The 13,945-nt window shown below is 42.6% G+C and overlaps 1 protein-coding gene and 1 pseudogene across 3 annotated transcripts in view; one reads left to right on the top strand and one right to left on the bottom strand.

Annotated features, from left to right (window-relative positions):
• The window catches only part of LOC311108782 (tumor protein D53 homolog), a 57,200-nt gene extending 55,183 nt beyond the window's left edge, over window positions 1-2,017 (top strand). Inside the window, exons 5-6 of one of the 2 annotated variants that reach the window (XM_084151529.1) lie at window positions 309-369; window positions 954-2,017. In XM_084151529.1, the coding sequence (XP_084007655.1) occupies window positions 309-369; window positions 954-1,085 (193 nt within the window). In that variant the 3' untranslated portion in view covers window positions 1,086-2,017. The remainder of the gene's footprint in view (window positions 1-308; window positions 370-953) is intronic. The other variant, XM_084151530.1, reaches the window with a different exon arrangement.
• A 1,262-nt stretch (window positions 2,018-3,279) lies between these two features.
• On the bottom strand, window positions 3,280-4,815 carry LOC311108150 (5'-deoxynucleotidase HDDC2-like; annotated as a pseudogene). The gene is made up of 5 exons: window positions 4,640-4,815; window positions 4,389-4,462; window positions 4,207-4,292; window positions 3,526-3,661; window positions 3,280-3,416 (listed from the first exon to the last, which is right to left on the bottom strand). The product of its transcript is annotated as a 5'-deoxynucleotidase HDDC2-like (transcript).
• Between the last annotated feature and the right edge of the window lie 9,130 nt (window positions 4,816-13,945).

The following is a 13,945-nucleotide window of genomic DNA, read 5'->3' as shown; positions in this document are numbered from 1 at the left end:
CAGCTTTAGTATAGAGGACTGTAAGTGCAGGCAGCTTTAGTATAGAGGACTGTAAGTGCAGGCAGCTTTAGTATAGAGGACTGTAAGTGCAGGCAGCTTTAGTATAGAGGACTGTAAGTGCAGGCAGCTTTAGTATAGAGGACTGTAAGTGCAGGCAGCTTTAGTAAAAGTGTACACAAGAATAAAGGTACAGTATGGTGGCTGGCTTCAACCGCTGTGCAGTTCTGCTTCATGGTGACTCAGATAGATACATGTTGTATACTAAAATAATAGTATTGTGGAAAACTGATCTGACTTTCATCCATTAGGAACTCGCCCAGTTTCAAGTCCTTCGAGGAGAAGGTTGAAAGCACCGTTTCCAACATAAAGGTAATGTGAAACATGGCACATGTTGCTGTCAGAGCAATGACAGAGAGCTATGAGAGGTTTATTTACGTAATGTTGAAGTAAGTTAGGCCGGGATTCAATCCAATCGCGGATTTGGACAATTCCCCATTTTAAAGGCAATTTCCGAATGAGCTGAGATATGCAGAGTTTATTAAGAATGTGTTCTCCCCAAATGCGGGAACATTGCCTTTAAAACGTGCATTGCGGACAAAGCACGATCAGATTGAATCCCGGCCTAAGTAAATTCAACATAAGTGAGTAAACATTATGGACCTCAACAGTATTGAGGTCTTTCTTGTTGACTCCTTTCTTTAAAAGCTTCTCTTCCTCTAGGTTAGGTATCATGTCTGCTATTTTTACAGCTCAGCTAATTGAGGTTAAACACTACTCTCTGGAGAACAATTGCTCCACTTTGAATGTGAGCATTTAGAGCCTAATGTTGTAATATCTGGTGTTCTAACAACCCTGCTGAAAGTTCAAACAGTGTATTGTATATTTTAACATTTTGGTTTGTTTTTGTGTGTGTGCGTGTGTGTGCCTGTGCATTTTTGGTTTTGGATTTGGAGCAGACCAAGGTGGGAAGCCAAGGGGGTGGAGGGAGTTTTGAGGAGGTGTTGTCTTCAGCCGCCCACGCCAGTGGCCAAGAAACCCCCAGCAACAACATGTCTGAGAGCAGTGATCATGAGAGGAGCTGCTAGACCAGTCTGAACCACTCAACTACCTCCCCAGACCAGGATTAGCACTCTGCTGCCACTCACTGGCCCAGAGGCCACATTACATGACCTGATGTGTAGCGCATTACATAGGCCTATTTACCCAAAGCCCCATCAAGTACCAACACAAATGTGTATTATCTATCTGCTACTTAGCTTTATATGTGTTTCCATCATACATGAAAAAGAAAGATTGTGCTACTGTAAAACACTCCTGTCCTTGATATTTCATTTCTATGATTACAACTATTAGCTTTTGCATTAAAATTAAAATGAATCCGTCCTGTTTATATCAATATATTTGAAAAACAAAAAGTAGTGACACGTTTCTTCCCAATACTAAAACAACTTACTTTTTTTGTATTTTCATGAGGACATAGGCTCTATTCAATCCGTATTGTGGAAGTCCAGTGTTACAGCGTGATACAATTTTTAAGGCAATGTTCCCGTATTATTGGAGACTGCATTCACGGTAAACGCTGCATATATTAGCTCAATCGGAAATGTACCTTTACATTTCTATTGTGCAATCTGTACGGCCTCAGCAATACACATTGAATAGAGCCCCTACTTTCCAAGAGTGGACAGTCATATAACTATTGGGGAGAGGGAGTTTTATTTGATACTAATAATTGAAATTGCATGTGCTGGATTTGTAGGCCTACACTGCACTGTTAATGGGGACCAAGGTAAGGCCTTGTGCTGGAATCTACTGAATACACTGTCATCCCTATGAATCATACTAATATCCCCTTTATTCCAACCGTGCACTGTTTGCACATGAGGCTTGATCGGGGGCAGAATGACCATACAGTGTATGTATATGATACACAACTTATGCTTATTATAGGTCACAGCTGTCAAACGGTGTAGATGCTTTGACACCCTGTGGGATTAAATGTTTCTTTTTAAATGTGTTTATTTCTGGTTATTACTGCTAATCTTCAATAATGGACCGTACAGCTGTTTTTCTATCTACATAATTAACTAATTTTCTCCTCATAGTTTTTCTTGGTTTTTAAGTTAACTGTGACGTTTATCAGACATTCAGGTGATGGATGTTTTCAGACATTTACTGATTTAGGCCTAGATTCAATCAGATCAAATGTTAACCGGCGATAGCCGACACACGCATAAACTGATGTTTTGGAGGTGTCACGAAGCCACACCCGTCCCACTCGTGTTTGAAGTTCAGAATGAGAAAGTTTAGGCTATATAGAAATAGTCGCTCAAATTGAAAATCATTCAAACAAAATAATTAGGTTTTCTATCAACCTAATCGAGATATAGATAACATCTCACATTCCTGTGTTCGAACTTGTAAACAAGGCTGCATGGGATTTCTCTTAATGCGACGCCATGCAGCCAATGGCAATGTCCGCTGTAGGTATAATGCCAGGAGCCGCTTGTGGATTTGACCGCTCTAATGCAGTTCCACCTCCGACACCGCCAAAACGACTGCTATGGGAATGTACTGTGTTTTCTGCAGTATCATTATTAAGTAATTTGTTGCAAACCAACCTAAAGGTCCAGTGTCATGTGTCACTCTTAAAACATGTTATTACATTGAAATATATACTATATGTTAAATTATGTACTAATCTAATAAAATAGAACACTCAAGCACACATACATTGTATTAAAACAGCCCAAACACATTTTTAAATGTGCTGTAATTGACAAACAGCTTCCCATTGACTCAAGTATTTACACTAATGCCTTTGTACAGAACATGTCATGAGGTGTTTGCAGTTTCTATTGATTGGAACAAGTAGGCCTATTGGAATTCATTCAAATAAATGTTGTCGTACTCATAACCAGTGGTTTTACTGAAGACTCACAGCTTAAGAGGTCAAACAAACTAAAAATAAATACAAACGTGCATCTTCTGATACGTCACAGGAATCGTACAGGCGAAATATGTGCATATCTAGAAACGTTCATTAAAAACAAATGACTTTCAAAATCTTGCCCAACTTCTATGTAGAATAAAATTAGCACTTTGGGAGTAAAACAGGGCACACGTTTGTTTTCAATGATAGCCTAGCTTTTGCTTCATTATTAAACAACTCCCGAACCAGAAATCCTGCCATGTCCTGTGAGGAACAGTTAGAACAGTGGCTACCACAACATCATGGACACATGCTGAGTGTAGCATCATTCAGTGGAAATGTTGAAGTCACGAGGAGGAGTCTGTTCTTGGTTTCTTGGTCTCTGAGCTCCTAGACAACCCATCAACTCCAACTGCCATGTGACCAACTCTCTCTTCATTCAGACTCTTCACAAACTGGACAACCTCCGGGTGGTGGAATCAGCCTGAGGTGGAGGGAGATTGAAAGAAACAAACATTTTACACCACCTTTACATAGCCCATAGAGCCGATTATCAGCCCTCACTACCAAGTTAAAGGAGAGATAGTACCTACCTTGTGTAGAAGCAAAGAACTCCTGTAGCCTGCCTGGTTTCTCATCCAGCTCCTTGTACTCATGGACCTGCAGAATCATCTCTAGCAGGTCAAACTCTTTCACCAGCTTAGCAGTGCTCGACTGGCTCTCGTACTCCTGGGGACAAACAGTGTGGGAGGAGTGGGAGCAGTGATTCAATTAAGCTGGAGCTTCCCAGTGCTGAGCTCCTGAACCTTGGGTTAAAGAGAAAGGTAGGATTAAAGTATGATAAACCAAGGTTAGGGTTATGCCAATTAGGGTAAGGTTTGAGGCTAGGGTTAGGGTTGAGCAGGGATGTCCACATGAAGTTAGGGTTGTGTTTTAGGCTAGTGTTAGGCCGGGGTGTGGACATTAAGCTAGGGTCAGGGTTGTGGTTAGGGTTGAGCCAGGTTGTTGACATGAAGCTAGGCTTAGGGTTGTGGTTGAGGCTAGAGTTAGGGTTGTGGTTGAGGCTAGGGTTAGGGTTGAGCTAGGGTGTAAACATGAAGCTAGAGTTAGGGTTGAGGCTAGGATTAGGGTTGAACCGGGATGTGGAGGGATAGGGCTCCACCACCTCCAAATTACTAATTTAACCACTGGGTGTGTGGAGGAACGAGGAGAAACAAACATACTACAGGCACAGAAAGATGAAGGTAGCAAAGTGGAAAACAGCTGTGACTGACCTCCCAGAGTTCATAGATCTCTTTCCTTAAGCCCTCCTGAGTATGTTGCTTCCTGAGAAAGAAAGGATTGTCATTGGCTGATATTTCTGAGAAATCAACAAATCTACCATTTCCTACATGTTGACACCATGGAGGGTTTGGAATAATTAATTTGCCTCTTCCCGTCTGTTTCTCTGCTTTACCAACATTGTCTGCTGGTACAATATCACCCACAATGCATTCTGCCATGTCATGAACCAAGGCCAACTTCATGCACCTGAGAGAGGTAATTCATAAAAATTAATAATACCATAAATACATCAAATACAGTATATATTATAAACCTAGTATGAAAAAGCATGAAAAACTGCAAGAAAGTAATGAAATGTTTATAACAACTTATATTACAGCAGCATTTGAATTTTGAACAGATGAGTGTGCAGACCAACTTTACCTTTCTTTATTGACCTTGTGATCTGTTATTGTCAGCGCCATCATGGACATTCTGTACATGTGGTCAGACACACTCTCTGGCTGTTTCACGTTCCTGTACACCCAGCCCGTCCATGGCACGCACTGCAGGATGTAGGCAAAGTTTATTTTGCCAAAAAGTAGCCATAACAAGCTCATAATGCTTAGGTAGTGTAAGTTGTGCTATCGCTGGCTTCATCAATAAGTGCATCGATGACGTCGTCCCCACAGTGACCGTACGTACATACCCCAACCAGAAGCCATGGATTACAGGCAACATCCGCACTGGGCTAAAGGGTAGAGCTGCCGCTTTCAAGGAGCGGAACTCTAACCCGGACGCTTATAAGAAATCCCGCTATGCCCTCAGACGAACCATCAAACAGGCAAAGGACCATGGGACTAAACACCTCCCTCTGCAACTGGATCCCGGACTTCCTGACGGGCCGCCTCCAGGTGGTAAGGGTAGGTAACAACACATCTGCCACGCTGATCCTCAACACGGGGGCCCCTCAGCGGTGCGTGCTCAGTCCCCTCCTGTACTCCCTGTTCACCCATGACTGCATTGCCAGGCATGACTCCAACACCATCATTGTTTGCTGACGACACAACAGTGGTAGGCCTGATCACCGACAACGATGAGACAGCCTATAGGGAGGAGGTCAGAGACCTGGCCATGTGGTGCCAGGATAACAACCTCTCCCTCAACAAAGGAGATGATTGTGGACTACAGGAAAAAGAAGTGGACCGAGCACGCCGACATTCTCATTGATGGGGCTGTAGTGGAGCAGGTTGAGAGCTTCAAGTTCCTTGGTGTCCACATCACCAACAAACTATCATGGTCCAAACACAGTCGTGAAGAGGGCACGACAAAGCCTATTCCCCCTCAGGAGACTGAAAAGATTTGGCATGGGTCCTCAGATCCTTAAACAGTTATACAGCTGCACCATCGAGAGCATCCTGACTGGTTGCATCACTGCCTGGTATGGCAACTGCTCGGCCTCCGACCGCAAGGCACTACAGAGGGTAGTTTAGGTGAACCTGTAGTAAATAAAAGCCTGGCCAGAAATGTGTGTAATGCTCAAATAGAGCCAATAGATGGCATCATAAACACGGCTATGCGCAAACCATAAACTCAGCACTGTCAGAACAGTTGTTTTAGGTATTTTGAACAATCAGATCAGCTTTGAAAAATATCTGATGTAAAAAGATCTGATGTTATTGCCGAAAAGTCAAATTAGTGGGAGAAAGATCAGAATTGGGCTGCCTGTCTAAATGCAGCTTACTAGTTGACAATGTATGTACAGATTGTTTCTTTGAAAATGTATTTATATTCTGACACATAAAATACATTATTAACATGTTTTTTAAATGTTAATAAAATGATTTTTATGAGCAATAGAATGCCGCCCAAAATGATACACATTACAATTGGACTCGATTTGAAGCTGTCTGGTAAATTAAGTCTGGCTTAATGCCCAGGAAATTAGTCTCCTAATCATTATACCAGGAATCTCTCTCATATTAGAAAAATACCTTTAACTTGGCATTATGATGTCCAACCTATATACGTAGTTTCCCCAAGTGTGTGAAAACTAAGTGCATGAGAAACAAAGTTTCTAAAGGAATTGTCTGTTTGATAGAGTCAGATACATTTTATGGAAATTAATGATTGTGTGTTCATAATCTCCAAATATTTACAAAGTGAGTATTTAGACCCTTCTTTCCTTCTGTTGCTGTTAAATCTGTTTCCCCTGTATCTTTAGAAGTTGTGGCCTTGGCACGTCTGATGAGGCATTCTGTGATGAGGTGTGAATGACGGAGTCAGGCGCAGGAGGTAAAACACCGAAATCCAGAGTTTATTCAGTGTACGTGAATAAAGCGCAGCAAGCGTAAAAACGAAACTAGCACAAGGGAAAAATCCACCTTGGCTACATACAAGGAAAGAGTAGCTCAACCGAGCTACTCACTCTCACAATGAACAATCACTCACAAAGGACAAGGGGGCAGAGGGAACACTTATACACAGACTAATGAGGGAATGAGTACCAGGTGTGTGTGATTGACAAGACAAGACAAATGGAGTGATGATAAATGGAGCGGTAGTGGCTAGTAAGCCGGTGACGATGAACGCCGAAACCTACCCGAGCAAGGAGGAGGGGCAGCCTCGGCTGAATTCGTGACAGTACCCCCTCCCCTTGACACGCAGCTCCAGCAGTGCGCCGACACCGGCCTCGGGGTCGGCCAGGAGGACGCGGAGCAGGGCGAGTCGGATGGCGATGATGGAAGTCCCTCAACAGAGAGGGATCGAGGATATCCCTCACCGGGACCCAGCACCGTTTCTCCGGACCGTACCCTTCCCACTCTACGAGGTACTGAAGGCCCCCCACACGGCACCTCGAATCCAGTATGGAACGGACAGAGTACGCCGGCGCCCCCTCGATGTCCAAAGGAGGTGGAGGGACCTCCCGCACCTCAGACTCCTGGAGCGGACCAGCCACCACAGGCCTGAGGAGAGACACATGAAACTAGGGGTTTCCCCCGCCCGATGAGGTGGCAATTTAGTTGCTTTATTCTTGGAGAAAACTTGTGCCAGATCATGGTATTCGGGGGAATGCGCACGGTGGAGGCACCGTCTGGACTTTCCACTGTGGTTGCACCAACGGAAACACCCAGATACCTACCCTGACACTCTCGCAACCACCCCGTGAGAACCCTCTGCGGCCATGAGAAAGTGGGGTTGTGGAGTGCTAGTCCCTAATGGTCGACTATCAAGTGCTCTGATGGGGCGTGGAATGGATAGGGGAACTAATGAAATGCCCTGGCGGCATGCGAAAGTTTTTTTCCATAAAGTTCCCAGCTGCGCTTGAATCTACTAGCGCCTTACACTTGGGAACTCTCATGTAATCAAGGAAGTATATGGGTATGGTACAGTGCGCATCAGAGGGCTCTGAACAAGTGTGGGTGCTCAATACCTGGGGTGATGCGAGAGTGCCCTGCCGGCCGCCTCCTGACCCAAAAGAGCGCTGACGACAACGTGTGGTGGAATGTCCCTTCATGCCATCCGATTGGCACTGGCACTGTCGTCTTCCGCTCTCTCAGTGCGCGGTACCACCCAGCTCCATGAGCTCTGGATCCGCGTTGGTCGGGGCGGGAACGGGCAGACCTCTTCCAGGACGTCCTCTGGTTGCCAGCAGGTTATCCAGACGAATGGCCATGTCCACCAGTTCGGTAAAAGACAAACTGGTGTCACAGCAGGCTAACTCCCGCCGGACGTCCTCCCATAGATGGCACCAGAACCGGTTGATCAGGGCCCGCTCGTTCCACCCGGATCCTGGGCCCGCTGCCAGAATCCGGAACTCCAGCGCAAACTCCTGTACTGTCCTCGTCCCCTGCCTCAAGTGGACCAGCTGCTCACCGCCCGAAATAGGCGGGTGAACTCCCTGTAGTCCACCAACGCGGCTCCTCCTTCTCTCCAAACCGCGTTGGCCCACTCCAGGGCTTTCCCCGAAAGGCAGGAAATGAGGACGGACACCTGCTCTCGAATTGATGGCGCCGGCCTGACACTGGAGCAGTACAGCTCCAGTTGGAGAAGGAATCCCTGACATAGAGCCGGCGTCCCATCGAACGCCCGTGGTCGAGATATCTGGATCCCTCCGGGTGCTGTGATGTAGGTGGCTGGATCCGGTTGGTCAGCTGGTCTCGACGGATCGGTTCCTCTTCTCTCCAGGCGTTGGACGACCTGAAGAACCCGATCCATCGCTTCCCCCAAGCTGGCCAGCATAGTGGAATGTTGCTGGACCCTTGCCACTATTCCAGGCATGCACTCCTCTCCTGCTGACTCCATAGAGGTGAGTGATTCTGTGATTTTGTATGTTTGTCCACTGACAAAGAAATTATCAGTCTATAATTTTAATGGTAGGTTTATTTGAACAGTGAGAGACAGAATAACAACAAAAAAATCCAGAAAAATGCATGTCAAAAATGTTATAAATTGATTTGCATTTTAATGAGGGAAAAAAGTATTTGTTCTCCACTGAATCATTCAGATGTTCATTGGCAAACTTCAGACGGGCATGTATATGTGCTTTCTTGAGCAGGGGGACCTTGCGAGCGCTGCAGGATTTCAGTCCTTCACGGCGTAGTATGTTACCAATAGTTTTCTTGGTGACTATGGTCCCAGCTGCCTTGAGATCAATGACAAGATCCTCCCGTGCAGTTCTGGGCTGATTCCTCCAACTCCACGAGGTGAGATCTTGCATGGAGCCCCAGGCCGAGGGAGATTGACAGTTATTTTGTGTTTCTTCCATTTGCGAATAATCGCACCAACTGTTGTCACCTTCTCACTAAGCTGCTTGGCGATGGTCTTGTAGCCCATTACAGCCTTGTGTAGGTCTACAATCTTGTCCCTGACATCCTTGGAGAGCTCTTTGGTCTTGGCCATGGTGGAGAGTTTGGAATCTGATTGATTGATTGCCTCTGTGGACAGGTGTCTTTTATACAGGTAACAAACTGAGATTAGGAGCACTCCCTTTAAGAGTGTGCTCCTAATCTCAGCTCGTTACCTGTATAAAAGACACCTGGGAGCCAGAAATCTTTCTGATTGAGAAGGGGTCAAATACGTATTTCCCTCATTAAAATGCAAATCAATTTATAAAATTTTTGACATGCGTTTTTCTGGATTGTTTTGTTGTTATTCTGTCTCTCACTGTTCAAATAAACCTACCATTAATATTATAGACTGATCATTTCTTTGTCAGTGGGCAAACGTACAAAATCAGCACGGGATCCAATACTTTTTTCCCTCACTGTACATATATACATATATATACATATACATACACATACATATATATATATATACATATATATATATATGCATATATATATATATATATATATATACATACATATACACATATACACACATACACACACACACATACATACACACATGCATACATACATACATACATACATACATACATACATACATACATACATACATACATACATACATACATACATACATACACATACATATCCTTTAAAAATATATATTCCCCTTTATTACTTTCCAACCCCACCACCCTTTCCATACTTGGAGTAAAGTGAACAATAATGCTTAGGCCTCTACTTTCAGCTTATACCTACTATCTACATTTTATAGACACAGTCAATTTTACAATAATCATATTTTGTTTGTTTTTTCTCCTGAACTTCCTCTACTCTCAACCTCTCCGATCATTTTCATGATGTCCATCCGGTTTGCTTCTATATGCCATATCTTTCTAACTGTGCTCTTTCACAAAAGCTCCCAACCTACAACCTATATACGTATTATGGACACATTATGCTTACATTATTAGTTATCTTGTTATTATTTGTTGTTAGTTGTTATTAGTCCCATCCTTCAATTCCATTCAACACCTCCCATCTATCTTTTAACACCATCCATATAGGATTTCTATTTGCCATATATATTTCAACTGTACTGTGATGTCTTACAAAAGTTCTGAACATTTCTATTCTCATTGTTTCTACAGATTGTGAATTGAAAATAATTTTTTTTGCTAAAAGTATTATTATGTTATTGATCGATTGACTATGACTTTTCAGATCACCCAGTAATGCTATCTGCAAGGTTAGCTCCAGGTAAATATTGCAATCCTTTATCCATTCCTTGACCTGTCCAAAAACAAGCTACAAATGGACAGTACCAAAACAAATGATCTAATGATTCTGTCTCTTCGCAGCAAAATCTGCAGAGCTGGGAAGATTGTATCCCCCATATAAATAACATTATATTGGTAGCAAGAATTTTATATAATAATTTAAATAGAAAGATTCTAAGTTTTGAATCCGGTGTCGTTTTGCGTATCAGTTCATAAACACTATGCCATGGGATCGGTACGTCAAAAATCTCTTCCCAACTATTTTGCAATCTATATGGGACGGCTGTCAATCCTTTGGTCCTTAAATGAAACTGATATACTTTTTTATTTATCACAGTTTTCCTTAACCAATTATGTTCTTTAATGCAAGGCCGACAGACAAGTTCCTTACTTTCTCCCCCTTCCACTTTCCTCTTCCATTTTTGCGGTAAGGCTGCAATTATTTCGTTGTAATCTTGCGTAGAGCAGACATTTCCATATGTTTTTGTTAGCTGCATGTGCGACATAACTCCACCAGTCCTACCGATGATATAATTTACGAAGATTATACCTTTTTTTTTTATTTTGTCCCCAAAAAAAATTTGGGGGTCAATTTGTATATTTGAGTTTAACCACAATATTTGTTGCATTATTTGTTCTATAGTTTCTGGAGGATTAAATTGAAATTGCAACCAACTTTCTATGGCTTGTTTTAGAAATAGTGATATTTGGGAAATTATCTCCTTTTCAAATAACTGAAAGTGAGTGGTTGTAATCTGAATAAAGGGGAAAAGGCCATTCTTGAACATTGGGTGAGACAATCTTACTAATTTGCTAGAGAACCAGTTCGGATTTAAGTATCACTTTTGTATGACTGAAGTTTTTAGTGATAAGTCTAATGCTTTAATATTTAATAATTTCTGTCTTCCGAATTCATATTCATTATATAAATAGGCCCGTTTAATTTTGTCTGGCTTGCCGTTCCAAATAAAATTGTCACGATCGTCAAAAGGAGTAGACCAATGCGCAGCGTGGAATGCGAACATACTTTATTATATTCACCACACGAACAAAAACAACAAAACGATACGTGACGTCCTTGGTAACTAACACAAACCATACACGGAACAAGATCCCACAAAACACTGTGCCAAACAGGCTGCCTAAGTATGGTTCCCAATCAGAGACAACAAGCAACAGCTGATACTCGTTGCCTCTGATTGAGAACCACCCCGGCCAACACAGAAACACATGAGCTAGATAACGAACCTAGAACACAAACCATTAGAAACTACACACCCTGGCTCAACATAACAGAGTCCCAGAGCCAGGGCATGACAAAAATTGAATATTTTTTTCTCATATAATTTAAAAAACTGTTCGCTAGGCGTAGGCAAGACCATAAGCAAATAGGTAAACTGGGATAATACTAAAGAGTTAATCAGGGTGATTTTTCCACAAATTGACAGGTATTTACCTTTCCATGATATTGTGACTTTTGCAGTGGCGTGTATTCATTGATGCTTCCCCCCCAAAAAATACCAAGAAAAAATAAAATAATGTATCTTTGGTCTCTCTGTGTTTCAGAATTTTCCTTCAATTACCAAGAGGCTGGAGAAAGCATCCGAGCGAGCGAAACAGTGCCCATCTGTCTCAGTATGTGCAGGCCATCTATCTGATGCTGTCTGGTCAAAAAGAACATTGAATGCCAGCGAGCATTTGGCTTCCCTTGATAAAAATAAATAAATAGCCAATCAGCGTTGAGCTAAACTGAGTGAGCTCAACTGTTTTTGGTCCTGGTGCACCAAAAAAGCGAGTTTGGATTTGGCTTCACACCAATCATAAGCCAAACGTTATTTACAGAAAAAACTTGAATTATTGCATGTTGTTGTGTCGTTGTGCTCCAGTGGCTAGCTAACTAGCTAAAATTGTCCGTTCCTAAATTAGCCATGGATGGAGATAGGGACTTGGCCTTGTGGTTTTACTTAATTCTATGTACTGGCCAATGATTATAACGGCGATTCTGATCTAACCATAAATTCATACATTGTGCCCCTGGCCTGAGAGGATGGAAGTTCAATATGTACAGTTGAAGTCGGAAGTTTACATACACCTTAGCCAAATACATTTAAACTCAGTTGTTCACAATTCCTGACATTTAATCCTAGTAAAAATTCCCTGTCTTAGGTCAGTTAGGATCACCACTTTATTTTAAGAATGTGAAATGTCAGAATAATATTAGAGAGAATGATTTATTTCAGCTTGTATTTCTTTCATCACATTCCCAGTGGGTCAGAAGTTTACATACACTCAATTAGTATTTGTTGGCACTGCCTTTAAATTGTTTAACTTGGGTCAAACGTTTCGGGTAGCCTTCCACAAGCTTCCCACAATAAGTTGGGTGAATTCTGGCCCATTCCTCCTGACAGAGCTGGTGTAACTGAGTCAGGTTTGTAGGCCTCCTTGCTCACACACGCTTTTTCAGTTCTGCCCACACATTTTCTATAGGATTAAGATCAGGGCTTTGTGATGGCCACTCCAATACCTTGACTTTGTTGTCCTTAAGCCATTTTGCCACAACTTTGGAAGTATGCTTGGGGTCATTGTCCATTTGGAAGACCCATTTGCGACCAAGCTTTAACTTCCTGACTGATGTCTTGAGATGTTGCTTGAATATATCCACATAATTTTCCTTCATCATGATGCCATCTATTTTGTGAAGTGCACCAGTCCCTCCTGCAGCAAAGCACCCCCACAGCATGATGCTGCCACCCCCGTGCTTCACGGTTGGGATGGTGTTCTTCAGCTTGCAAGCGACCCCCTTTTTCCTCCAAACATAACGATGGTCAATATGGCCAAACAGTTCTATTTTTGTTTCATCAGACCAGAGGACATTTCTCCAAAAAGTATGATCTTTGTCCCCATCTGTAGTTGCAAACTGTAGTCTGGCTTTTAAATGGCGGTTTTGGAGCAGTGGCTTCTTCCTTGCTGAGCAGCCTTTCAGGTTATGTCGATATAGGACTTGTTTTACTGTGGATATAGATAATTTTGTACCTGTTTACTCCAGCATCTTCACAAGGTCCTTTGCTGTTGTTCTGGGATTGATTTGCACTTTTCGCACCAAAGTACGTTCATCTCTAGGAGACAGAACGTGTCTCCGTCCTGAGCGGTATGACGGCTGCGTGGTCCCATGGTGTTTATACTTGCGTACTATTGTTTGTACAGATGAACGTGGTACCTTCAGGCGTTTGGAAATTGCTCCCAAGGATGAACCAGACTTGTGGAGGTCTACCATTTTTTTTCTGAGGTCTTGGCTGATTTCTTTTGATTTTCCCATGATGTCAAGCAAAGAGGCACTGAGTTTGAAGGTAGGCCTTGAAATACATCCACAGGTACACCTCCAATGGACTCAAATGATGTCATTTAGTCTATCAGAAGCTTCTAAAGCCATGACATCATTTTCTGGAATTTTCCAAGCTGTTTAAAGGCACAGTCAACTTAGTGTATGTAAACTTCTGACCAACTGGAATTGTGATGCAGTGAATTATAAGTGAAATAATCTGTCTGTAAACAATTGTTGGAAAAATGACTTGTTTCATGCACAAAGTAGATGTCCTAACCGACTTGCCAAAACTATA

The sequence above is a fragment of the Coregonus lavaretus genome (assembly GCF_964263955.1).
Source record: "Coregonus lavaretus genome assembly, chromosome: 33".
Lineage (NCBI taxonomy): Eukaryota > Metazoa > Chordata > Actinopteri > Salmoniformes > Salmonidae > Coregonus > Coregonus lavaretus.
This window is presented reverse-complemented; position numbering and strand designations above follow the sequence as displayed.